Source organism: Myotis yumanensis, unplaced genomic scaffold (genome assembly GCF_028538775.1).
Source record: "Myotis yumanensis isolate MYYU_CA2020_CCGP unplaced genomic scaffold, mMyoYum1.0.hap1 SCAF_16, whole genome shotgun sequence".
Taxonomy (NCBI): domain Eukaryota; kingdom Metazoa; phylum Chordata; class Mammalia; order Chiroptera; family Vespertilionidae; genus Myotis; species Myotis yumanensis.
Genome location: NW_027223767.1, coordinates 37,609,056 through 37,634,253, shown reverse-complemented (window position 1 = coordinate 37,634,253; position 25,198 = coordinate 37,609,056). Strand labels below are relative to the sequence as shown.

General features: G+C 48.8%; 1 protein-coding gene and 1 long non-coding RNA gene across 4 annotated transcripts; one reads left to right on the top strand and one right to left on the bottom strand.

Moving 5' to 3' along the window:
* The first annotated feature begins 394 nt into the window (after positions 1-394).
* Positions 395-24,910, top strand: RAB5C (RAB5C, member RAS oncogene family). 3 transcript variants are annotated; one of them, XM_070395443.1, is made up of 6 exons: positions 395-502; positions 20,081-20,335; positions 21,842-21,993; positions 22,196-22,318; positions 23,411-23,504; positions 24,010-24,910. In XM_070395443.1, exons 2-6 carry the CDS (start codon positions 20,170-20,172, stop codon positions 24,123-24,125), a joined length of 651 nt encoding a protein of 216 aa, XP_070251544.1. In that variant the 5' UTR covers positions 395-502; positions 20,081-20,169; the 3' UTR covers positions 24,126-24,910. The 3 variants fall into 3 exon arrangements, with proteins under 3 accessions (XP_070251544.1, XP_070251545.1, XP_070251546.1); XM_070395444.1 differs by lacking the exon at positions 395-502 and adding an exon at positions 19,401-19,417; XM_070395445.1 differs by lacking the exons at positions 395-502; positions 20,081-20,335 and adding an exon at positions 21,579-21,681.
* LOC138995083 (uncharacterized) lies at positions 509-2,403 on the bottom strand. The gene is made up of 3 exons (XR_011468506.1): positions 2,229-2,403; positions 1,454-1,507; positions 509-1,348 (listed from the first exon to the last, which is right to left on the bottom strand). It is a non-coding gene; the product is annotated as an uncharacterized lncRNA (long non-coding RNA).
* Positions 24,911-25,198: the final 288 nt, after the last annotated feature.

The following is a 25,198-nucleotide window of genomic DNA, read 5'->3' as shown; positions in this document are numbered from 1 at the left end:
CAGGATCGGACCCAACGGCCTCATTCACACCATGTTTTTCCTCTCCCATTCTGCAAACAGCCTTCAGCCCTCTTCCAACGCTCCGCCACCCGCTTCTCCTTGGGGCGCCCGGAACCCGCGGTGAGGCGGTTGGCAGGCCTGGCCTTAAAAAGTTCCCGGCCGGCTCCGCCTCGCCCGGAGCGGGCTCCACCCTACGCCCAAGACCCTGGCGGCCACGGGCTCCTCCCAGCGCTGCGAACTACAAGTCCCAGCGTCCCTAGCGCGTGCGCTCCCGCCTCTCCCGCGTCCTCCAAGGGCACCGCCTTCGAGTCCGCCAAGAGTGCCTCTCATTGGTCTTTCCACCCTGTCAGTCACCTGAAGTATTGAGGGGCGGGTCGGAGATGGAGATCCGGATCCGGAGCCGCTGAAAGGCGGAAGTGGAGGCCGGAGACTCCGCCGGGGGGAGAAGAGTGGAGCCGGTCCGAGCCCTGGCCCCAAGTAACGCCGCCGCCCCAAAGCCGCCGTGAGTGTCCCCGTCCCGGGACCCAGTGTCCCACTCGCGTTGAGATGTCTTCGGGGTAGCTCTTCCTCCCGCCCATTCCGGCTTAGAGGGAGACTGACCCCTCCCCCGACCCGTAGCCCCCTCTTAAGGAGTTCCCCAGGCATCAGGCCAAGAAGGGAGCTCTTCTTTCCTTCCCTTACCTGCCTTTCGTGCGCCTTGGGAAACTCTCCTGGCTCCCCTCTGGCCTGTCCAGTCCAGGTGTGGGAGGGAGAGACCCTAAGTTCCGCTCCCTCTGCTCCCAGAATTGGAGGAATCTTTGCCAGGTGTGAAGGGACCTGTCTCCCTTCTCTTTTAGACGTGGTGAGGAGTGCTGTCTGTCGCCTTTTTCCTCTTCCCCTTCCCACAAAAACAGTTGTCTCTCCAACCCTGGAGGGATTTTGTGTCAATTTCCTGGAAGGGCGGGGGGTTGGGGGGGTCCTGGGTGAGACCGTCACACGGCACAGGCTCGCACAACTCCTTACTTCCTCTCTTTCCTCGAGCCAGAGCACCAACCAGGATCTCAGCAGAGTTCAAGCAGGAATGAGCTGCCTTCTAGTCTTGCCCCCTCGACCCCAGCCCTGCCCCCTAGTTATGTTGTTCTCTAGTTGTGTTATCCAATGAGTGTATCTCCCTTCCTGCCTCTGGAAATTTTAGCTGAGGTTTGCTCAATTCTGGCTACAGCTCAGGGTGGATCTGCCCATTCATTATCTTCTCACTGCTCTCCTCCTCCCTCCTTGCTCCAGGCTCAGGACTGTCCTTCCAGAGCACGTGAGTGGTTTTCAAGCTGCTTCAGAGGGACTGCTCCTCCTGGGACTGCTGTCTGCTGGTCTTTAGGGAGGAGAAAACAAAAAACAAAAAATGAAGAGCCTGGAATTCAAGGGTCCTGGGCTATCTCTTTCAAACCTCCTCCCACGCCCCCAAACACACACATACCTCCCTTATCAACAGGTAGATGCCACTTCTAGTTCCAGATATCTCCAGTCCCTTCTGGGCTTGAACAAATTGTAGATTACAGAAGAATAAATGGAGATCACAGTGGCACCTTTGGGTTCTTAATGTGCTAATTTTTTAGCCCAAAGAACATCCATACATGCCAGAAAGTGCTGATTCCCCCAGCCTTTCCAGGAGACAGCCCATGCTGACATCTGATCCTTTTCTATTGCTTGGGACTTAGGTGTGTGAAATGGCTGCTGCCTCAGATCTAGCTGGGAGGTTCTTTGTTATGTGACCAAAGTACAGGCCAGAGACTGTACCTTAATGAGAGCAGCCTCTGACTCTTTGAGGCCATGGCTGACCCTGGCTATCTACAGCGAAGGAAGGGAGGGAAGGCCACGCTATCTTTGGGAATTTCTTCAGTGTTCCAGGCTATCTTTACTGCCCTTGGATGCTACTTACAAGGGCTAGTTGCTTTTTTTTTTTTGCCTTGAGATCTTTGTGACTGCTTCTGGACTGTCACCAGTGTCTGATTCCTACAAACTTTTGAGCTAGACCTTGGATGCACTTATTTCATTTTTCATTGGACAATAGAAGCACCTTCCTTATTAGGATCAACAGTCAGATCACAGGCTCTCTATCTGTCTGGGCTTCTTTGGAGGGTCACTGGAGACTTCTGCAGGCAACCTAGTTTCTCTTAACCTGGTTAGCCTGTGCCTCTGAGGGCAGAGCCAGGGAAGCCTGACTGCTCACCAGGCCTGCTGACCAAACTTACCTCCTTAGTAAGAGGCTGTGGCTTCTGGAACTCGGGGAGTCTCAGGATGAAGCTGACCAGTCTTCCGAGGGGACCTTCGTTGTCGGGACATGCTCTCCCAGCTCCGATTCTGTAGTCGGCTTTTGAAGGAGACGCTGTCCCTTTCGGAGAGACAAGGAAAGCACCAGTGCTCCGGGTGGTTAGTCAGCCAATTCTGGCATCCAGACATCTCAAGAGATCTGACACTGCTTGGCAGAAAGAGAGGGCTCTGTGTGGGGTAGAAGCCCCTCCTCTGTGATGCCCTTCCTCTCCCCTCTTGCCTCTTACCACTAGTAAGCCTTTTTCTGCCTTTATGCTACAGAAGGGTGGTAACAACTAATTTTCAGAAGTTCTTTTCAAGTTGCGAAGTTCTTTTCAAACATGTTCCTCATTAAGAGTCCTGGAAGATAATGGGATTTGTACCTCCACCTCAGAGATGCCACCGAAGGAATTGAAGTAGTTTCCCTTGGAACATACAATTGGAAAGTGGTAGAGCCGGGACTTGGTTGGGATTCAGTGTGCCTCGACTTCCCTAATAGTGGGCCCTCCTTTGGTCTGTTTGTTAAAGGAATGAACATGCAAAGCGAACAGCCAGTGGCCCAAATACACACCCTTTAGCATTCCGCATCATTGGGATCCTCTGTTTCTGGTTTTTGTCCTCTCTCCTACCCTACCCTCCCAACCTCATTCTTGACCACCTTTTCTTCTGCCTGTGGAGTCCATGGCAGCTATGACTCCTTTGTCCCTACTCTGAATGGGCCAAGAGTTTGTGATATCTGCATGCCATTAATTTTGTAGGAACCTGAAAGTCATGATGGCTAGGAAATGAAAGTAAAAGGGAGTGGACCCGGGGATCCCTCCAGACCAGTGGTTCCCAACGTGGGGCACACGTCCCACAGGGGGGCAATTTGAGTTTTTAAGGGGGGCAATTCGAGAATGAGTTAGTAACAGTGAATTTTTTGCATTTTGTATGGTTTTAGGGGCCTCATATACAGTATATAAATATATATTGTGACATATTTATGCATTTCAGTTCTCTTATATGTTTTGAAACTTTATTTGCTATTTTTTCATATCACTTCATATTATTATTTTTTTTTAACAATTTCTTAGTGATTTCTTCCTCAGTACTTCAGCTGTCCTTTCGTTCTTTTATTTTTCTCTTTCATGGATGCCATGTTCTTTGGAAACTTGCTTAGAGCACATTAATGGCCTTTTAGGCTTCTGCCACATGGATAGGAGTTCACTTTCTGAATAATAAGAATTAGCCCCAGCTGGTTTGGCTCACTGGATGGAGCGTCGGCCTGCGGACTGCAGGGTCCCAGGCTCAATTCCGGTCAAGGGCACGTACCTTGGTTGCAGGCACATCCCCAGTGGGGGTGTGTGCAGGAGGCGGCTGACCGATGCTTCTCTCTCATTGATGTTTCTAACTCTCTATCCCTCTCCCTTCCTCTCTGTAAAAAATCAATAAAATATATTTTTTTAAAAAAATAATTATATGTCACAGGGCAGGGGCATCAGGATTTTAGAGATGCTTAGGTGGGGCAAGGCCAAAAAAGGGTGGGGAGCCACTGCTCTAGACAGAGTTAAGGGCATGGGGAACCAGCGGAGCTGGCTTCTGCTTAGCCCTCTGACTCCCCTTTGGTGCTGCTTACTGCTTGTAAGTGGGAAGAATGTAGCTCTCCACCAAGAGCTCTTTTCACTAGAATTTACATGGAAAGAGAACAATGTTTACATAAATTTAACTCAGCCTCAACAAGCAAGTACTTCTTAGAAAGAACTTTCTTCTTCTAACCCTTGCCCTGTAAACAGAGCGGTAGTGTGATGGGGTGAAAGGCACGAGAGCTTTAGAGTAGTCAGACCTTGGAATTGTATGTTCGCAGGCAAACTACTTCAGTTCCATCTGGACTCCCCCACTTACCAGTTGCATGGCCTTGGGCTCGTTACTTGACTTTGCTGAGCCTCTGTTTCTTCTAGTGTAATGGGGATACAAAATATCTTGCAGAATCAGAAACAAGAGGTAAAGGAGCTAGTCCAGTCCCTGGCACAGAATAGATACTCAACAAAATAACACATTTGTGGGTCCATGGGGTTGTTGTTTTTTTAATCCTCACCCCAGGATGTTTTTTCATGGATCCCAGAGAGAGAGGAAAGGAAAGGGAGAGAGAGAAACATTGATGTGAGAGAGAAACATCAATTGGTTGCCTCTAGAAGGAGCCCCGACTGGGACCAAAGCTGCAACCTGGGTAAGTGCTCTGACCGGGAATCAGACCTGTGACCCTTCAGTGCATGGGACAACACTCTAACCCACTGAGCCATACCAGCCAGGACAGGTCCATGGGATTTTGAAGGTACATGATAATTCATCCCTATGATACCGATTCAACATTTTTAACAAGTATCGCTGTGATGCTAATCCTTTGCTGGACGGTTTCACATATTTTCTTGTTTCATAGATATTAAACAGAACTGCTGTGGGTTGTATTTCCGTTTTACCGAATACAGTGTTAACTAAGACCATGCTTATGTTTCTCCCACTGGGGTTCTCGGATCCTACTGGGGTCATGTGCTGTGGATACTCAGAGCCATAGACCAGATGAGGTCTTGCATCTTGTAGGCACTTCAGTCTTACTCAGTTTTTTGTTTTGTTTATTTATTAATTTGGGGAAGAGAGGGAGAAACATCAGTTTGTTGTTCCACTTATTTATGCATTCATTGGTTGATTCTTGTATGTGCCCTGACCAGGGATCGAACCCCAACCTTGGCGTAGCAGGATGCTGCTCTAACTAAGTGAGCTACCCAGCCAGGACCAATCTTACTCAGTTTTAAACATTTTCATATTAAAACAGTCCTGGATCTATTATAAAGTGGAATGCAAAGTTTGCATGAATATAGCTACAACAGGAAACTTGAGGACAATATTTTGGTTACAGCAGACTTATTTGGATTCAATTCCCAGATTCCTAGAGTTTGGCATTTTCCCCCCTAACTTGAGTCTGGGTTACATTTGTTGAGGCCATTTGAGAAGGACTGCTTCCAGTAGAATTTGTAAATTAGGATGTCACCAAATCCAGGTAAGAGTGCCTTGAAGAGCCTTGGCAGAGGAGAATTAGAATATTTCTTAGGGTGTCCTCTGCATTAATAGCCTGCCATAATAAGAGATTCATTTTCAGAGCGAATGTCCCCATCTCCTGTATATGGAAACAACAACCAAGTAAAAGCTAAACTGTTTGAGCTTTATTTCATACTAGAGGCCCAGTGCATGAAATTCGTGCATAGGTAGGGTCCCTAGTGGCTGCCAGCTGCCAGATGGGGCCTCCCTTCCCCCAGCTGCCTGCTGCCTGCTGCTGCCACCGCCACTGCTGCCGCCAGCTGGGGCAAGGCTGTGGGCGGTTGGCCACCCGGCCCTACCCCCTGGTCAAACTCCTGGTTGAGGGGACAATTTGCATATTAGGCTTTTATTATATAGGATGTGCCAGACACTCCAGAGCCATTCCCATGTATTGACTCCTTTGGTCTTCGCAATAGCCCCAGGAGGAAAATACTGCGTTTAATCCCCATGTTATCGTGGGGAACTCCACAGTAAGTGGCAGAGCAGTGGACAGAACCAAAAGTCTGTGCTGGAATTCCTGTGCAGCTCAGCCCCTCCTTGCCCCACCTCTGTGTGTTCTTCCCTTTGCCTGGAAGGCTCTTCTCCACTTCACCTGCCTGGGAGCCCCACCTCCCTCCTTTCTCAATGTTCAGTTAGAATGTCACTTCCTCCATGAAGCCTTCCCTCCCTGAGATAGGCTAAGGGCTTTCTTCCTCCCTTTGCTTTCCTCCAGTTGCACCTTGTCTACCTCCTGTCCTGTGTGGAGCCCTGTAGGGGCACTGATCATGTCATGTTTTTATCAGTGTGTTCAGTCCTGCCAAGGTGCTCAGCACTGTAACTCCCACTGTGGCTGTTTAAGGGCAGACATTCCCATCTGCCCCTGAAGCAAATGCCTACCCATTTCACTTAACACACTTCCTAAGTTCACATGTCTTGGATGTGGCGACCTGGAATTCACACTCATCCATCCGTGCCGTTTTTTCAGGCCATCCACCAGAAAGTGGCTCACAGGTAGAAGAGAAAACAGGTAAATAGGATGAGTGTTAGGTGTAGATGATCGAGGAGATGGGGAGGAGGTGGGGACAGGTCACAAACTAAATTCCAGAAAGCGGGGCTTTCCATACCTCCATTGCCAGTGAAAGGCTTCACAGGAGAAGGCTGGCATGGCTTTGGCTGTCCACAGTCCTCTTGACTAACTTCTACAGCATGTGCTTCTGCAGCTGCGTGTGGTGAGGCAGCAGGGACCCCGGGGGAGGACTGAGCAAGGGTCAGTGGAAGTGAATTTAACTCTGGTCTGTGGGTGCTACTCTGCACATCTGCATAAGGCTCATTCTTGAGAGGTTGGACTTAAGAAAGTGGCACCCAGGTAAGGGGGAGGGAGGGTGGAGATTGACTGTGGAAGGAAACATGGGGATTTTTTTTAGTTAATGGAAATGTTGATATCTTGATGGTGGTGGTGATTACCTGGTTATATACATTTGTCAAAATTCATTGAACCATACACAAAATAGAAGCACATTCATTGTATTTAAATTATACTAAATAATGTTTTAAAATATACTCATGGGAACGTAAACTCTTCCAGGAAATAGAATACTTCTTAACTCATTATATAAAACTAGCATTATTTTGATACCAAAACTAGGCAAAGGTATTAAAGTTTCAACTACTTAAAAAAAAAAAAAAGTGGCACCAGCAGCTGTAACCTACTGATGTGGCCTTTAAACTCCCCTGCTATGTACCTGCAGGATTTGGGTATTATTCTCTGCTCACCTAGGCCATATATATATATATATATATATATATATATATATATATATATATGTCTATATATAGATATACTAGAAAATTCATGCACACGGGGGCGGGGGGGAGGTGTGTGGCTCAGCCCAGCCTGCACCCTCTCACAGTCTGGGACCCTTGGGGGATGCCCACCTGCTGGCTTAGGCCTGCTCCCTGAGAACAGATGATTTAAAAGAAATAATCATATCCTTGGGTAAGGATTTTTTTAAAAGGTAGTGTTCGCATGAAAATTCACTGCCAGCAGGGCTGAGGGGACTGGGGGACTCTGGCGGCAGGCATACCTGCTGCCCCCCTGGCGGGGCTGAGGGGACTGGGTGCCACCATCTTTGTGAGGGCATGATGGTCAATTAGCATATTGCCTCTTTATTATATAGGATATATTTATATATATTGATTGATTTCAGAGAGGAAGGGAGAAGGAGAGAGAGATAGAAACTTTAATGATGAGAGAGAATCACTGATCGGCTGCCACCTGCACGCCCCCTACTGGGGATTGATCCTGCAACTTGGGCATGTTCTATTCCTGACCAGGAATAGAACTGTGACCTCCTTGTTTATAGGTAGATGCTCAGCTACTGAGCCATGCTGGCTGGGCTGCTCACCTTGACTATTGCCAGGGCTCCCACCAAACCTATCTACTTACCCCTCAACCTAGCTCCCTATAAAATTAACTCATCTTTATGAACATGAGTTTATGGCAACTAGAGTCTTTGCATCTTTTTTTGTCACAAGATGAGCTGCTGCCTCTTTTTTTTTGTTAAGCCTCACCTAATGATATGTTTTTATTGATTTTAGAGAGAAGGGAAGGGAGAGAAAAACATCATTGTGAAAGAGAAACATCGATTGGTTGCCTTCTGTACATGCCCCAACCTAGGTATGTGCCCTGACTGAGAATCAATCCTGCAACCTTTTGGTATACAGGATGACACTCCAACTCAAACCAACTGAGCCACCTGGCCAGGGCTGCGTTTTTTTTTTTTTTTTTTTAATGAAAGTTTAATTTCAGAATACTTTTAGAAAAATTATGAAGGTAATGCAGTTTTCTCATAAACTCCTACGTCCAGTTTCCACTATTATTAACATCTTACATTAGTATTGTACATTTGTCACAACTGATGAACCAATGTTGATACATTATTAGTTAAAGTCCATACTTTATTCAGATTTCCTTCGTTTTTATCTAATGTCCTTTTTCTGTCCAGGATTCATGACATTTAACTGTCATATCTCCTTCGGTTCCTCTTGGCTGTGACAGTTTCTTAGACTTATTGTTTTGTTTTAATATTTGTATTGGTTTTTAGAGACAGAGGAAGCGAGAGGGGGAGAGAGAAACATCAATGTGAGAGCGCAACTTCATCAATCAGCTGCCTCTTGCATGCCCTGCACCAAGGATGGTCCAGCCAACTAAGCCACACCGGCCAGCGTGATTTTCCTTGTTTTTTATGACCTTGACAGTTTTGAGGAGTACTAGTCAGGTATCTGATACTTTTCTCACGATTACATTGGGTTATGACTATGGGTTTTTTGGGAGGAAGACCACAGGTAAAGTGCCATTCTAATCACGTCCTAATCAAGGCTAAATACAATCAACATGCTTTATCACTGAATGTCGGCCTTAGTCACCTGGCTGAAGTGGTGCTTGGCAGGTTGCCTCACTGCAAAGTTGCTGTCTCTCCTCCCCCTTTCTTACTGTCCTCTTTGGATGGAAGTCACTCTGTGTAGCCCACAGTTGACGAGTGGCGAGTTATGCTCCTCTCCTTAAGGGCAGAGTATTTACATGGATTATTTGGAATTCTTGTACACAAGAGGTTTGTCTGTTCTCCCCGTTTGTTTATCCAGTTATTTACATCAGTATGGACTCATGGATATTTATTATACACTTGGGTTTATAATCCAATACTACTTTATTTTATTGCTCAAGTTGTCCCAGCTTTGATCATTGGGAAGTCTTTCAGGTCTCTTTGACTAACCCCTTTCATAGTGAGGGCTTTTGGTTTTCATTTTTTGAGCACTTCCTTACTTTTCAGCACTATGAGATGATGCTCCAGGCTCACCTTGTATATTTCCTGCCCCAGTCTTAGAATTAGCTGTCTCTCTGAGGCCACTGCCTTTTAAGCAAACATTTCCTCTAGATATGTTAACATGGAGTTATGTGGGTGGATTCAAGTTGTTTCTCCTCTTGATGGTTAGGCACAGTCACTGAAGACTCCAGTGCTGGGTAAGGTGGGGAGCTGCACCTGGAAAATGCACGATGTGCGCCCTGGCCGGGTGGCTCGGTTGGAGTATTCTCCCGTACACCAAAAGGTTGCGGGTTCGATTCCTGGTTGGAGTGCGTATAGGAGGCAACTGATCAATATTTCTCTCTTACAGCACTATTTCTCCCTCTCTCCCTCTCTCTCCCTCTCTCTCCCTCTCTCTCCCTCTCTCTCCCTCCCCCCACCCCTTCCTCTCTCTCTAAAGTCAATAAAAAAACATATCCTCTGTTGAGGATTAAAATAAAAAAGAAATCCACTGTGTGAGAATCCTGGGAGTTGATCCCAACAGCAGTCTATTGCTTCTCTGCTCACCCATTCATACTTCTCATACCCCTGCCTAATGCTTTGATCCAGAAATGGCCAGATTTGGTGTTTACTCTGGAGTCTACTATCCATTTGGGGTGATGAGGTAATAATCGTTCTCTATTTCAGGCACTAAGTTCTCCAGCCAAACCTTCCAGGACTCTGGGTCTCATAAGAGAGTCCATGTAAGTCTGGGCCGGCATTCTTTCCCTGCCATTCAAAAATGGACCATCCCTTTGGGAGGGTTTATGCAGGGCTTATGGCTCTAGGCAGGCTCGCGGCAGGCTGTCACGGTGAGCTGTAATCCTGAATCATTGACTAGCTTAAATCCTTCTATTGTACTGTCATCCCTCTGAAGGTGTGCAACTTGAGCCCTACTGGAAACGCTAAGTTGGAATCTTGACTGGAGTTGGTTTACAAGTCTCTGCCTTCTATTCATAGCTCCATGTGTGTCCCCTTCAGGGGGCTCTGTCAGGAGCACCCAGGCACAGGGGAGGGCGTGGGTGGCCTCTCTAACCCTGGCTTCTTTCCTAGTCATCAAATCGCTCTTTGAGTTACTCAGAAGACTGGTGATTAATGACACCAATTTCCAAACCTCTATTTTCAGCTGGTTTTTAAAAGGAACCCTGGTTTCTTTGTCAGCTGTCCTAGTCCTGTCCCCTCCCCCTCTCCACAACTGAACTACTTCTTCCCTTTCCTGAATGAGGCTTTGAGATGAAAGGGAGGGCATTTGGGCTTTAAGATGCTTTGTTTTGTGGGGCACTTGTTTTAAGGGGCTATAGTTTGCGTGGTTCGGGGCTTCAACTCAACGCTGATTTTTTTTGGATGGTGTCGTCTCTCCCTCCATTTTTGTGGCTTCGGAAGCCCGTCTTCAGAGAATACAAGGTTAGGGTTGTTGACAGGACACAGGATGTTAGGTGTGATCTGGTCCTTTTTCTAGGACACTGGTGAAAGGTGTTTTAGACTGTTAGGGCTGCTATACCAAAATCCTACAGACTAGGTGGCTTATAAACAAGGACATTTATTTCTCCCAGTTCTGGCAACTGGAAGTCCAAGGTCAGGGTGCCAGCATGGTCAGCTTCTGATGAAGGCCCTCTTCCGGTTGCAGACTGCCGACTTCTCACTGTGTCCTCACATGATGCAAGAGTCAAGGAAGCTCTCTGGAGCCTCCTTTAAAAGGACACTAATCCCAATCATGAGAGTCTCTACCCTCATGGCCTGTCTCCCAAAGGCACCACCTCTCAATACCATCATTTGGGGATTAGGATTTCAACGTGGATTTTAGGTTGACACAAACATTCAGACCATAGCAGTTGTCCAATTCAGAATTCTCTCCAAATGAGGGACACTGAAGAATGGAGTCCAGGGAAACTGGAAACAAAAGGGATTCGTGAATAGTACCTGAAGGTTTCGATTAAAGGATCCACTTCTTTCATAGGGACTTGGAGGGGCAGGGGCGTCCCTGCCCTTTGAACATTCATTGAATGCTTGCTCTGAGCCAGGCCCTTTGCTAAGAGTCTTCCATGCATCCTCCTCCCAACAGCCCTGGGAGATGGATACTATTCTCTCCATTGTGCGTGTGAGGAAATGGGTTCAGCGACACAACACAGGGTCACAAGGTGGCTCCAGGGCTTGCAGTTTGTCTGACTCCAGCACTTGTGCTCTTCACCCGTGTGCAGAAGGAACCTGTCTGGGATAGTGAGGCATCTCCTTTGCTGGGCTGTCGCTCCTCTGCTGGGCGGTGGTTCTCTTTGGGGATCTGAACCATCTGGCAGATGGGTATATATTTAAGCTTTCAACTGCCCCATTTACTTGCCAAACCTAACCAGGCCTATATTTCAGGCTCACTTCATCACTTTTTTAAAATTTTTTTTAAATTTATTTTAAAGGAGGGGTATTATTTTTTTAATTGATTTTAGAGAGAGGAAGGTAGAGAGAGAGAAAGAAATATCGATGACCCAGGCCTGTATGGCTCCGTTTGGAGCATCGTCTGGTACACCAGAGGGTAGCAGGTTTGATTCTCATGATTTCCCGTCAGGGCACATGCCGGGTTGCAGGCTTGATCCCAAATAGGGGGCGTGCTTGAGGCAGCCTATGATATTCCACTCGAACCAGGGAAACCAAAACCTGGGCATGTGCCCTAACTAGGAATCAAACCTGCCAACTTCTGGTGTTCAGGATGATGCTCCAACCAGCTGAGCCACACCGGCCAGGACGTTTCATCACATTTATGAGCACCTACTGTGTGTCAGGCTTGATGTTATGTGTGCTGTTAAAACAAAAGAAACCCACATAGTCCAGCCTTCAAGAATTTTGTTTTGTGACCCTTTTCATCTGCAACAATGTCCTTAATTTCTCTCACCTTCTTACTCCCAAACCTCCCAAGTTCTCCAGCCCCTCCACTCGGGATAGTCTTTTGAAAATTTGGGGCCATGGAAGTAGAATGTGATTCATTCATTGAAACTTGTTCAGACCCATTCATTGCCTGATTTCTTCACCTGGCACCATTCTACATTTTGTTCAGCAAAAGTTAAGAAAGAAAAAGTTGGCCTAAAATATTGTTCTTTGGCGCCCTGGCTCCTGAGAGCAGTCATTGTCCCTCAGATTTCACACTGGGAACTTTGGCCTCATTTGTCGTTTGGGCAGCCTCTGACCACAGTGTGTGTGGTAGCTGAGCAAGAGGAATTTGGTTTGTTGGTACCTGATACCCACTTCTCTTTCTCTGCTCTCCTCTCAAACACAACCTCTGTCTTCTGCTATCTGTGTAGGAGCTGAGGGCAAAACAAAGAGGGCAGTGAAGTAAATTGGTTTTCTTGTAATTTTTGTTTTTTGTAAAGACAGGAAAGGTTTATGAGAGGCGTCTGTTGCAGTTGTTGGTATGAGTGGCTGGATGAGCAGGTGCTGCTGATGACGCTGATCCTCAGCAGAGGTTCTTGGAATCTTTCAGAGCCTGGGGCAGCAGCAGAAGCAATAGCTGTCCTGGCTGGTACTCCTGGCCCCTACGAGTTCCTCCTGAGACAGAGGGGAAGGTGGACCCTGCATTGATGAGAGTCCAGTTAGAACTGTCCTAATTAAATAGTAACTTCATGAGTAAAACAAGTACAGGATGGTTGTGAGGCTTGTGAATCAGCAGGGACCCTATGTCTATCTGACTGGCTCTCACATAGCTTGTGCTCCATCCTGGGACCATGGCAGGTATAGATTGGAGCCGGGGAAGAACCTGTGCCTTTGCTGGCTCTCTTCTTAGCATTTCACTTGGCACTGGCAGGTGAAGAGTCGGGGGGCGGGGGCGGATGAGAGACATCGCACAGCCTCAGTTCCATCCTCTCCATGCCCTGTAGCTGGACGTGTGTGTTGGTTTGTGCTGCAGAAAAAGCCACATTTCAAATTGAGCTTTTGCTTGAGGTGTCATAGAGCTGCCCTAGTTGGAACCAGAAAATTTGCCACAGCCTTGCTGACTGAGCTGTGCCGAGTCAGAGACCAGGACCTCTAAGGGAGAATAATCTCTTGGGAATATCATTATCAGGGCCTAGGGCCAGGTGCCTCTTACACTCAGTAGGCAGGACAAACCTTGCTGGGACAACTGCAGGCTGTCCGCTGTCTGACTGGCCTTCCTCCCTAATCCGTTACCCAGATGCCTGGCTCCTCTGTTGTCCACCAGGACCAGTGCGTGAGAGTCCTAGAGCAGCCCATGAATCCTGGGGACCTTCTGTGGACAGTACGGGTAGAGCACACTGACCAAGCTGTGTCAGCAACTACGTGGAGATGTCCCTCCCAGCAGTCTTCCTCCCTGTGGGTGCAGGAGGAGAGGGAACAGGGGTTGGAGGTTCCCATCCTTGGCTTGAAGTTAGTGCTGACTCTGCTTCTCTCAGCCTCCCCGGGGAACCCATCTGTTGTCGAGAGCTGAGAAAGCAGCTTGGAGCTCAGGGAACGATTTCGTGGTGTTCTTGCTGGGCAGGGCATCCGGAAGCTGGGGATCAGTCCCTCAAGACGCCTTCACCAACCCAGCTTAGCATCAGTCCTGAGTGGCCCATCAGGCCTTCCCGCACCAAGGAAAGGGCTGCAGAAGCAGCTGTGCTCTGTCCTGGCTGACTCCTGGCAGAGCTCTAGGTTCAGCCTGGACATTGTGGTGAAGGACCACTTGGTCATGGGTCTGCAGGATTTAAGCTTCCTGGTGTTCCTGCATGCTGGTCCCTTTTGCAGGCTTTGGTGCCTCCACTAGAGCTCTGTGGACTCCACCGGGGGCTTTGATGTGTTAGTGCAAGTTCAGGCCCTCAGTCTCAGAAGAGTCTTATCATTGGGAGGGGAGTGAGAGGAAACCGATCCCAGTTAAGGGAACTGGGAGGCTGGGAGAAGATTCAAGGGCCTTCCCTGTGGTATGGGACCCAGCTCACTCAGAGTCCCCTCTGGAATGATTTACTTCCCTTCCCCCTGGAAAGAGTCGTCTTGCTGTGGCTGTGTAAGGACAGCACCCCTTCCTCTCCTGCTGTCATTTTCCCTGAGCCCCCTACTTCCTGGTAGGATGAGGAGCCCCAGCCCTGGCTTGATACACGCCATCAGAGTGCCTCTTAAATCTCAACCTGACTTCCAGGGCCAAGCTTCCTCTGTTATACTTTCCAGGGGGACATGGGTCCTATGGAAAAACCCTCATTTTTTTCATATTTAAAGGACACATCTTATTAAAGCGTACATAGAAGGTGGCAGCCCCCATTCCTCTTAGTGGGTGGAATGGTATTAGTAATATTCTTGGGTTTTCTATGTCTGATGGGGGAGTTAAGAGTCCTGAGCTTGGGCTCTGCCACCATCAGACTGTGACCCTAAGCAGCTCACCTGACCTCACCTTATCTCCTCCTCTGTTGTGGGAAGAGGAAGATTAGGTCTTCAAGGACCTTTTTTAGTGAATCAAAACTAGTTAGCTTCCTAGTGTAATAAACCTGCCCCTCCTTGGAACCTTACCTTCAGCCCAGTGCTATGCTTGTATGCTATGCGCTGTTTGATTTAACCTTCCCAACAACCCTGTGTGATTGGTGATACCATTTTATAGAGAAGGGACTGAAGCTGACAGCAGTTGCTCGTCTGATTTGGCCAAGGTCTCTTGGCTAATAAACGGTAGAGCCAGGCTTTAACCAAACCCGGTTCAGTCTCCCAAGTCCTAACCTGCTAGTTGTGCTGAGGAATAGCGAGTGGATACTTCATGTGGCTCAGGGGTTGTGCTGCTTCAGATTCTTCTTTCCTCGGGGTCTGCAACCAGCTAGAGGCCTGGGTAGTCCTGCTGTGGGTCTGCCCTCTGGTCCTGTGGCGGTGTGGTGAGTCTCTCCTTTGAGGAAGAGCTGTGGGTAAATCATCCCCCAGCTGATCTGAGCTTTAACACGTCTTCCACCTCCACCTTTGAAGCAAAGCACCTCTCCTGTGTCCCGTGTTTCCTTCTCTTTAGCTAACAAGTTGCTTCTGCTTATCATCTTCTCTAGCCCAGTGCTTGTGTTGTTAAGTATTCAGGAATGCGTTTTTCCAGAGTAAAGTGCAGCTGAAGAGTCACTGGCCAGAGCCGCCTCCAGGGCAGGCTGGGCAAGGTCACTTGGCTCTCATTGCCCGCCCCTACGCCCCTTTCCAGCTAACCTTGAGTGAGTGAGTCTCCAACCCAGCCTCTGGTCAACAGCGTCTGATTGGTTTTCCTAATCAGCTCACCATCCAAGCTGTGCTGGGACTGTCAGCTAGAGGAAGTCGCTGAAGCAAACAGGAAGCGTGAGAGACACCCCTCAGCTGGAATTGCTCACCCTTTCACCAGGAAGGACACAAAGTATGAAGTGGGTGACTTCATGGGCTAGAGAAGAGACTCCACCTTTAGAGATTCTGATTCCGATGGTCAGGGTTACTTTCTTTTGTTTTTAAAAATATATTTTTATTGATTTTTTTACAGAGAGGAAGGGAGAGGGATAGAGAGTTTGAAACATCGATGAGAGAGAAACATCGATCAGCTGCCTCCTGCACACCTCCCACTGGGGATGTGCCCGCAACCAAGGTACAGGCCCTTGACCGGAATCGAGCCCGGGACCCCTCAGTCCGCAGGCCGACGCTCTATCCACTGAGCCAAACCGGTCAGGGCCAGGGTTACTTTCTTAATGTCCAGGGCAATTCTGATGAAAAAAGTCTGAGACCCACTAACCTGTAGTATCCAGAGCAGAGGAACCCAAAGCAAGGAAGAGTAGTGTCCTGCTTTTCCTTTCTCTTTCTCTCCCACCCGTGGCCCCAGAACTGGCTGGGCATCTGCCCATTATGACTGTTCACAGGGCCAGAGTGTTTAGAAAATTGGATCCCTTCTGCCCTTTCATATGCTTCGTGGTAAAAGGTGTAGCAGACCCCTTAGTGCTTGCATTCATCCTCCTTCCCTGTGAAGAAGTGAGGTTGGGATAGTGTTCGTTATCTGTGGCCTCTAAACAAACCATGGTTCTGGTTGGGAGGGTGGGGAAAGCAGGGCATGTCAAAGAGCATCTTTGTCATGGGTCCAAAGCTGTACCCATTTCAGCAGCTTCATGAAAATATCCATGAGTGCCCTAGCCAGTTCGTCTCAGTGGATAGAGCATGGCCCATGGACTGAAGGGTCCCGGGTTCGATTCCAGTCAAGGGCATGAACCTCGGTTGCAGGCTCAACTGTGTGCGGGAGGCAACCAATCTATGTTTCTCCCTCACATAGATGTTTCTCTCCCCTTCCCTTCCACTTAAAAAAAGTCAATGGGAAAATATCTTCAGGTGAAAATGAACAAAAAAAGAAAGAAAATATTCAGGAGGAAATTTATCCTACTCATGTATTTTTCTTGGTGTTGAATAAACTGTTTTGTTTTTTTAAAATATCTTTGGCCCATTCTGTATCTTATAAGAAACTTTAGCCACAACTTGATCTCTTAAAGAGAATCTGACTTTTGTCTGAAGGAATACATTTACTGTGCCATTTTTGCTTATAATTCCATCAGCTGTTGGCACCCGTGGATGATTCTTGCCACTGGTTCAGGAGGAAGGATTCCCACAGTGAGATTCCCTCCCCTAGGCGGCAGTCCAGATCCATGCAGGACTTCACCTGCTCCGGAGGGGAGGGCATCCAGCTTCCCGGGGCTCTGGGTGTGGCCCTCTCCTGTCTTAGACGCCCCCTGTCTGGATGTGTCCTTCATGGCAAAATCAGCCGCCTCCATGCTTTCTCGTCTGGCAAGGTTCTCCGACTCTGTTCATGTGATCACCAAGTGGGGCCAGGAAAACCACGAGGCAGCAGGCCATAAAAAGTGCTGGGTGTGCCTACTGAGGTGTCTGTGGCCTGGACGGCAGGACCAGCATCCAGGCAGAACATACCACCAGCCAGTTCGTGCCAGGCAGAGCACCTGTAGCACTTTAAAACATACAGATACCGGGCAAGCCTCCAAACCTTCACCGGAACCTCCAGGGGCTGGCTGCACATGTGATTTTGATGTGCAGACAGAGTTGAGAACCATTGCATAAGCGTTACTTGCCTGTCCTTCTGACTTGTTAAAAAATCAGATTCTGCCCTCACTGGTTTGGCTCAGTGGATAGAGCAGCAGCCTACAGACTAAGGGTCCCAGGTTCAATTCTGGTCAAGGGCACATGCCAGAGTTGTGGGCTCGGTCCCTAGTGTGGGGTGTGCAGGAGGCAGCCGATCAATGATTTTCTCTCATCATTGATGTTTCTATCTCTCTTTCCCTCTCCCTTCCTCTCTGAAATCAATAAAAAAAATTTTTAAAAATACTGCAAGCATTTTTTAAAAAAATCAGATTCTGTGTGGGCAGATTTAGAAACCCACTTGTTGGACAGGGACAAAACTTAGATATTACCTTTATTTTTCTTGTAGGTGCTGGTAGCCAGGGTCCCAACTGCTGTGGGGTTTTGTTTTGTTGATTTTTGGAATCAGAGACTTCATTATCTGGTTCCCTCCCCGACTCGTTCATACCTCCTTCTCTAGTGCCCCAGCCACACTGCTGGTTGGCCAAGATTCTGTCACATGAATTCATGGTAATAACCAACTTGTAATTCCATCGTGGTTTCCCTCTGTTGCTGTGGCCCTGAGTGGCTCCTCCCTCTGTTGGGAGTACTCAGGGGAGGGAGGATCACCGTGATTGCTGGAGCCAGACCCTGCGGGGCCAGCAAAGCTGCTGCCACCAGAAGCGTGTCTCATTCACCCAGCCCCCCAAAACCCAACACGAGGGGGGCATTGTCTCCATCTTTCTTCCCAGCAGGGAGAATGGTAGGCATTGTCTCCATCTGTCTTCCTAGCAGGGAGAATGGCAGGGAGGCAAATGAGCGTGCAGGCAACCTAGGTTTGTGGACAAGGCTCTCTCATCTGTATGGACATTTAATACCTGAACGTCAGGCTGTTCATCTGAAAAGCCTTTGTCTTAAAGGTTAGAGTAGACAATGGTTGTGCAAGTGCTCAGTAAATGTTAGCTGTCTCTGAGAACTATTTCATTTGGTAAGCACTCTGAATTCCCAGTATGTACATAGGCATCGTGAGGAAGGCATCTCAGAGAAGCCAGAAGCACAACTCTGTCTCAAGGGCCAGAGAGTCTTGCAAAACCATTGATGGGGGCGAGAAGAGAAGGCACCTTAAACTATAAAATATTTCAAAACTGGCACTTCTTGTCCCTAATTGAGATTCCCTCCCTCCACCCTTCGTTCTCCCTTCCTTGTCCTCTTGGGAAAGAGGTGGCCGCATTTCAAGCCTCTTTTCCTTTGGTGCTGCCCAGAAGGGAAGCCCTTGTTCCTGGTTAGTGAATCATTCTTCCTGACGCTCACTTTTTAAACATGTTGCTGGGAGAACTTGGACGTGAAAAACGATTTGAGGTTGCACAAAGCAAGCCCTTTGCTGTCAGCTTCTCACACCGTGCAGACCACTGCTTCCTACAAACCCCCCTGCTCGTGTACACCCCCGTCCTACCCTGACTGCACGGGAATGTACTCCCCTTGCTCAGGGGGCAGGGCAGGGCTTCCGTGGGATCCTGTTCCAGAGACCCCTCCTGCATACACTCCATTCATCCAAATCTTTCCTTTGCAACTTGAGTTCACATTCTGTGTGCAGTGTTCAGGGCATGATATCTACTCACAGCACTTACTTATAAAGCACTGTGTATGTTCTGATAGCTTTTAATGTACCTCTTCTAGAGGCTTCTGAAGATAGGCTCCTCATCCTTTGCCGTTCCAAAACTTAAAAAAAGAAAGCTTACACCTCCAAAGCTATCACAGACCGAGTGACTAAGATGTCCTTGCTGGAACACCAGCTGCTGGGGGTGCAGGTCTTGGTGTCCCGTGTTTGTCTCCGCCCTCCCACAACTCCCCCTTGTTCTTCCTCTGCGTCACCCTTTTTCTCTGCCGGTAGAGAATGGAACTGAGGTCTCTATTTAAAAGAGAAGTTTGGCAGCCGTTCTGACCGCCAGCAGAGCTCTGGCTTTGGTGTGTGTTTGGTTTTTTAATGTGTGTGAAACTCTGGCCCGTAAAAATGAGAGAACTGTGGGAAGAGGCTCAGGATGAGACTTGGATTCCAGTGCACAGTCCAGCCTTAGACCGAGAAAGTTGGTCAGTCCTTCTGAAGATGGCAGGACAGAACGACTATTTTAATAACTTGCACTCAGCCAGGCCCTGGTCCCTGAGCGCCCACAAGGTTGAGGAACTTTCTCCCGGGACTCCCCGTGCCCTGCTTGGCTTCCCTCTGGCTTTGCACAGAGGTGGGCTGTGATTTTAGCTACCAGACTACAAGTTCATTGTTTGTTGACCTAGATCAGTGATGGCGAACCTTTTGAGCTCCACTTGTCAGCATTTTGAAAAACCCTAACTTAACTCTAGTGCCGTGTCACATATAGAAATTTTTTGATATTTGCAACCATAGTAAAACAAAGACATATTTTTGATATTTATTTTATATATTTAAATGCCATTTAACAAAGAAAAATCAACCAAAAAAATGAGTTCGCATGTCACCTCTGACACGCGTGTCATAGGTTCACCATCACTGACCTAGATCCTAATGTCTTCCTGGGCGGTTTTTTTGGTACCAAAGAGTGTGTTGATTCCACTGTCACCAGGCTGACACGTGCCCATTCTCCTGTGTGTGTCTATCTGTATGTGAATGTACACATTTGGGATAGGGAAGTCAGTGTGTTTGCTTAGAAGCATGAGCCTAAAGTTGGGAGACCACTTTTCTCTTTACCACTCAGATGGTTGTAGAGCAAATACATGTGTGGTACAGCCTAGTCAGGGCTCTTCTCCTAACTTCTGGGGGCGGAAGCCAGGTCAGCAGGGAGGTCAGAGGGAGAGACCTGTGATTTAAGAAGGGCTCACTGCACAGTAGTCTCTGGACTAACCTAGTATTTCTGGTTTCTCCCTTGCAGTTGGAGGCCCCCCTTCCCACTAAGTGCCTCTTTGCTTAGCACCGGCCCCTGCCCTCACGCTCACTGGTACCGCTACAGCAGGACGGGCCATGGCGGGTCGGGGAGGTGCAGCACGACCCAATGGACCAGCTGCTGGGAACAAGATCTGTCAATTTAAGCTGGTCCTGCTGGGGGAGTCTGCAGTAGGCAAATCCAGCCTTGTCCTCCGCTTTGTCAAGGGACAATTCCACGAGTACCAGGAGAGCACAATTGGAGGTGAGTAGACGCAAGGGAGCAGGGGTGGCTGCAGGAGGGCCAAAGAGATGCCTTGGCCTTGAGGAGAAGGAAGCTGCCTGCCCAGAGAGACTAAACACACCTGGGGGAGGGGGCAGCACCTTTCCTCATCTGGGTCCTGAAACAAATTCCAACAGCTGGTCTCCATGCCAAAGTCCCAAGAAGCTTCTAGTGAGAATTAGCTGGGAGTCAAAACTGACTTCCTCTCCTGGTTCTGCCTTTTTATTATTTGTGTGGCTTTGGCGATGACCCTTCCACAGACCCAGCCTCTGGGAAGGGAGAGGCTGAGTCTGGATTCTTGTGGGTTCTTCTTACTTTGCCAGGCCGTGCATCTGCCCTGGTCTCTCCCACTTTCCAAAATGGGGAAATGGCCTGGTGAGTGGCTGGCATTTCTGAAGCTGACCTTTACTCTTTCTTGAGTGAAGAGCCTCTTTGATTTCCCAGTGGTCAGCATTTAGGTTGTAAAGGTCTGAACTCAGCCTCTTGCCTTGTAGCCAGTACAAACCTTGAGGGGCCAGGGCCAACCTTGGGCTTGAGTCATCTTTTCTCTACCCTCTTGGTTGGTAGGAGGTTTCCAGGCAGCTGGAAACAAAATGGGCCGTGTCAGCAGTCTTCTGCTGCCTCCTCAGCACTCGAGTCAGGAGCCGGAGAGGGGAAGTGGGGTGATGCCCCGTGTCTTCAGAGAGTCGGGGGCGGGGAGGCAGACAGGAGAGCAGGCTTTAAAAAAACAGAGTCCTCTGGGATCTTCTGATGGGTCCTGGAGCCAAGGGGACTCCCACCTGCCTGTCGCAGCTCTGGGACTTCCCCTTGAAGCATATACACTAGTGCTGCATGTTCCCCTGCCTTCTCAGGACAAAGATAGGGTCAGGTGTTACCTGAAGGTCAAGCCACACCGTGGTCAATCAAGAGTGGGTCAGGGTGAGAGCTGGGGGTTGTGGCTAGCCCAGTGCACCTGGGTGGCAGGGTGGTTAGGAAGCTGGCCACCCAGCCTCCTCCGGGCAGGGGAACAGCGTGTACTTTCAGGCGTCCCCAGCACAGCTAAGTGTGTAAGTGTCCTCAGGAAACAGAAGGCCAGTGACACCCCTGGGCTGGAGCAAACAGGGACTCGGGAGGTTTCCAGCTGGACTGTTCTCTCTGAGGGGAGGGAGGAGGAGGAAGGAGGTGGGTGGGCCAGAGTCTGGTTTCCCCTGGGCTTCTCCTCTCCTGCCCCCTGTATTCCTCTTCAGAGAGCGCTCCTGAAATGGCGAGGTGCAAGCAGGCTTTCCTTCTCCTGCCCTTGCCCAGTGTGGTCTCTAAAGCCTGTACATTCTGCAGCCCCCTCGGCACATGTACGAAAAGACAAACTCCGCCTGTCCTCGCAGGCTGCTTTTCTGTGCCCAGTTCAGCAGAAGGCTTCTGAGTGCCAGAACCCCGGCTGCAGCAGTGGAGCTATATGGGGATGGCTTCCCAGCTCCTCCTTGCCTGGTAACACCACCTTCCCTCTTACAGCGGCCTTCCTCACACAGACTGTCTGCTTGGACGACACAACAGTCAAGTTTGAGATCTGGGACACAGCTGGACAGGAGCGGTATCACAGCCTTGCCCCCATGTACTATCGGGGGGCCCAGGCTGCCATCGTGGTCTATGACATCACCAACACAGTAAAGATTTTTCCCTTACTTCTCGATCCTTGTTTCTGGACGGGGTCTGGGCAGATTTCCTCAGTGGTTTGGGGTGTCCCGCCAGAGTCTTCAGGCTGGTGACCTTGTAGCCACCTGGCTCTGCCATCCGGAGCTTCTCTAGTGCGTGGCCTGGGCAGAACGCCTCCTCTGTCCCTTTGACGTTCCGGCCCTGTTTCCCCAGGATACGTTTGCGCGGGCCAAGAACTGGGTGAAGGAGTTACAGCGGCAGGCCAGCCCCAACATCGTCATCGCCCTGGCGGGGAACAAGGCAGACCTGGCCAACAAGAGAGCCGTGGAATTCCAGGTGTGGGGGATGGGCAGGCCGGGGGAGGAGTGAGCCAGCTGCATGGCCTTCCCCAGGCTACGCGGGTTTCAGGAAGGGTGACATTGGGAGGCAGCCGGGCGCTTTTATCTGCTGTCCTTTGTGACTCGAGCCTGGGCTGAAAGGAATCGCCTCTCCTTGTTTCTTGGCAGTAGGGTATGTGTGCATATGGATAGCTAAAGTTTCTGCTTATTTTTCTGTAAACTTTTAAGTGAAATTTACTGTAAAAGAAATACCTTTTTCACGTAATTCATGCACATAGTGAAATTTAAATAGTACAAGAAGGTATATAGAACTAAATTTAAGTCTCTAACCTAGAAACTCAGTCTCCCTTCCCCCAAGTTCCTCAGTTTCTGGTCTTTCCAGAAATATGCACAATGTGTGTAAATCCCTTTTTACATAGATGGGGATGTGTTTTACATACTGTATATTTAATTTTTTTACCAGTCCCAAACTTAAGGTTGTTTGTAATAGCAAAAGACTGGAAACAATGCTGTCAATATGTACATACTTCTGTGCTTTGTGGTTTTTTTAATGTATTTTTATTGATTTCAGAGAGGAAGGGAAAGGGAGAGATAGAAACATCAATGATGAGAGAGAATCATTGGCTGCCTCCTGCACTGGGTATTGAGCCCGCAACCCAGGCATGTGCCCTGACTGGGAATCGAACTGTGTCCTCCTGATTCATGGGTGGACGCTCAACCACTGAGCCACGCCGGCTGGGCCATACTTCTTTGTTTTTGTTCAAATGTGCAACTGTATTTGTAGGGTAACTTTCTAGAAGTATTTTCTAGCCTAGTGATTTTAAAGGGCGAGAGGGACACCTGATGAAACATCGGCCGATGTTTGTGAGCTGAGAGGTGCTGTATCTGAAGTGGGGAACAGGGTGTATGGTGCCCATGTCTCAGAGGAACCCAGAGTGGAAGGCTACAGGCCTGAAAACCCCTGCATTGTCTCTATTGTGTACGAGGCACTGTAACCAGGGAAGATTTTTTATTCTGGGCCCCAGCCCCTGCCAACTCAACATCCTCAACATTTTCCTCCCGCCCACTTTCTCACCTCCATCCAAATCAGGAAGCACAAGCCTATGCAGACGACAACAGTTTGCTGTTCATGGAGACATCAGCAAAGACAGCAATGAACGTGAATGAAATTTTCATGGCAATAGGTAAGGTGCCTCTCCTCTCCTTCTCTCATTGAGTTATAGCATTGGGCTGCTGTTCTGTAGTCTGTCTGTGGAGTCTCTTCACCGATAGATCTTCCGCTATTTTCAATATTCTGATAAAATCTTTTTCTTTTTCATCTAACTCAGATATAGATAGTTCATCCCAGAAGTTTCTAAAACTTGGACTAAAGTCTCAACATTTCACTTCCTTACTGTTCAGCTTACCACCCACCTGAAACCCGGTATCACTATCCTACCCACTACTTAGGATTTTTTAGCCCATTTAGCTCTGAAGTCAGCCTGCTTGGTTCCAGTTCCAGCTCTTCCACTTAGAACCCTGGTCTTAAGCGAGTCACTTAACCTCTCTTTGCCTCAGTTTCCTGGAACACTCAGCATGTACCTGACACATAGAAGCGAAACCCTCAATATGCCGGATTCTGCTCAAGTGGACTTGGGAGACAGTGTTAGAGGACCCCCACAAACACATTTTTCCTTCTCTCCCAAACAGCTAAGAAGCTCCCCAAGAATGAGCCCCAGAATGCAGCTGGTGCTCCGGGCCGGAACCGAGGTGTGGACCTCCAGGAGAACAACCCCGCCAGCCGGAGCCAGTGCTGCAGCAACTGAGCCCCCCTTGCCTGCCCACCGCCCCCACCTCCTCCGCCTGAACAACCTGACTGGAATCCACTCTAACCAATCGCACTTAACTACTCGGGCCACCATGGGGGGAGGGGGCAGGGGGAGGGGGTCCACCATGATTTCTCCATATAATTTTGTTCATAGGCCGGAGTGAGTTATTCCACCTGCACCTTTCTGTAAAAATACTAATTCAATTTTAAGTCTTAAGTCACTTTTTTAATATATATGATCTCTTCCCACTACCTGCCCTTTCTGCTGTTCTCCCACTCTCCCTGCGTAACCACATGCTCCTGTTTCCCCCGCCCTTATATATGGGGAGGCAGGGGTTGGAGCAGTAACCCTTTTTCCTCTTGCTGATTAATCGGGCTCAGCAAGAGCATCCATATCCTTACTGTTTGGCGTGTGCTTGGTTCTGGGCCATGGGGCAGGCCCTAGGGGCTAGGGAAGGGAGAGACAGCTCTTCCCTTAGCTGGCTGGCTAGCATCAGGCTGCCGTCCCCCCTCACCCCTGACACACAGTTGGGAGAGAAACCACAGCATTATTGTGACAGCCACGAACCCATTGCCACAGCCCACCCCATCCCCCTCATCCTTGGTCACCCTGACCTCTGGCTCTGAGCCCTGTTCTGACCAAATCACGATGATGAGTATTTGGGGGTGGGTGGGTGAGGGGGGAGTGGGCGGGAATGGAACCAACTTTTTCTGTATTTTGTATTGTATGTTTTCTTCAACATGTAACCAATCAGTATCTTGTCAATATAGTCAGCCAATGGATTGACCTCCTGCTTGTCTTGTCTTTCTCTGGCAGAATTTATCAGACTACATCCTCTCTAGCTTACTTGAAGTTAATTTAAAATGGACCACTGAATCTTGTTAAACAAAAGCTGCCCCCTCACTCTAAGTGAGGGGGTACTGGTGTCTTGGTAACCAAGAAAAAGAGGCCCTTACTGTTACCAGTACTAATGGCATGGGAGTGAAGAGTGACCTGGAACTGAATCTCACCAAGTTTGAAGTTGCAGGTCCTGCATTTTCCTCTCCCTGACCACCTCTAGAATATATTGG

What these genes read in the sequence shown, in the direction of transcription:
- RAB5C (XM_070395443.1), top strand. Translation starts at nt 20,170, where the DNA reads ATGGCGGGTCGGGGAGGTGCAGCACGACCCAATGGACCAGCTGCTGGG. An exon ending in CCAGGAGAGCACAATTGGAG is followed by an intron (nt 20,336 to 21,841) that starts GTGAGTAGACGC and finishes TCCCTCTTACAG; the next exon opens with CGGCCTTCCTCACACAGACT. An exon ending in TGAAATTTTCATGGCAATAG is followed by an intron (nt 23,505 to 24,009) that starts GTAAGGTGCCTC and finishes TCTCCCAAACAG; the next exon opens with CTAAGAAGCTCCCCAAGAAT.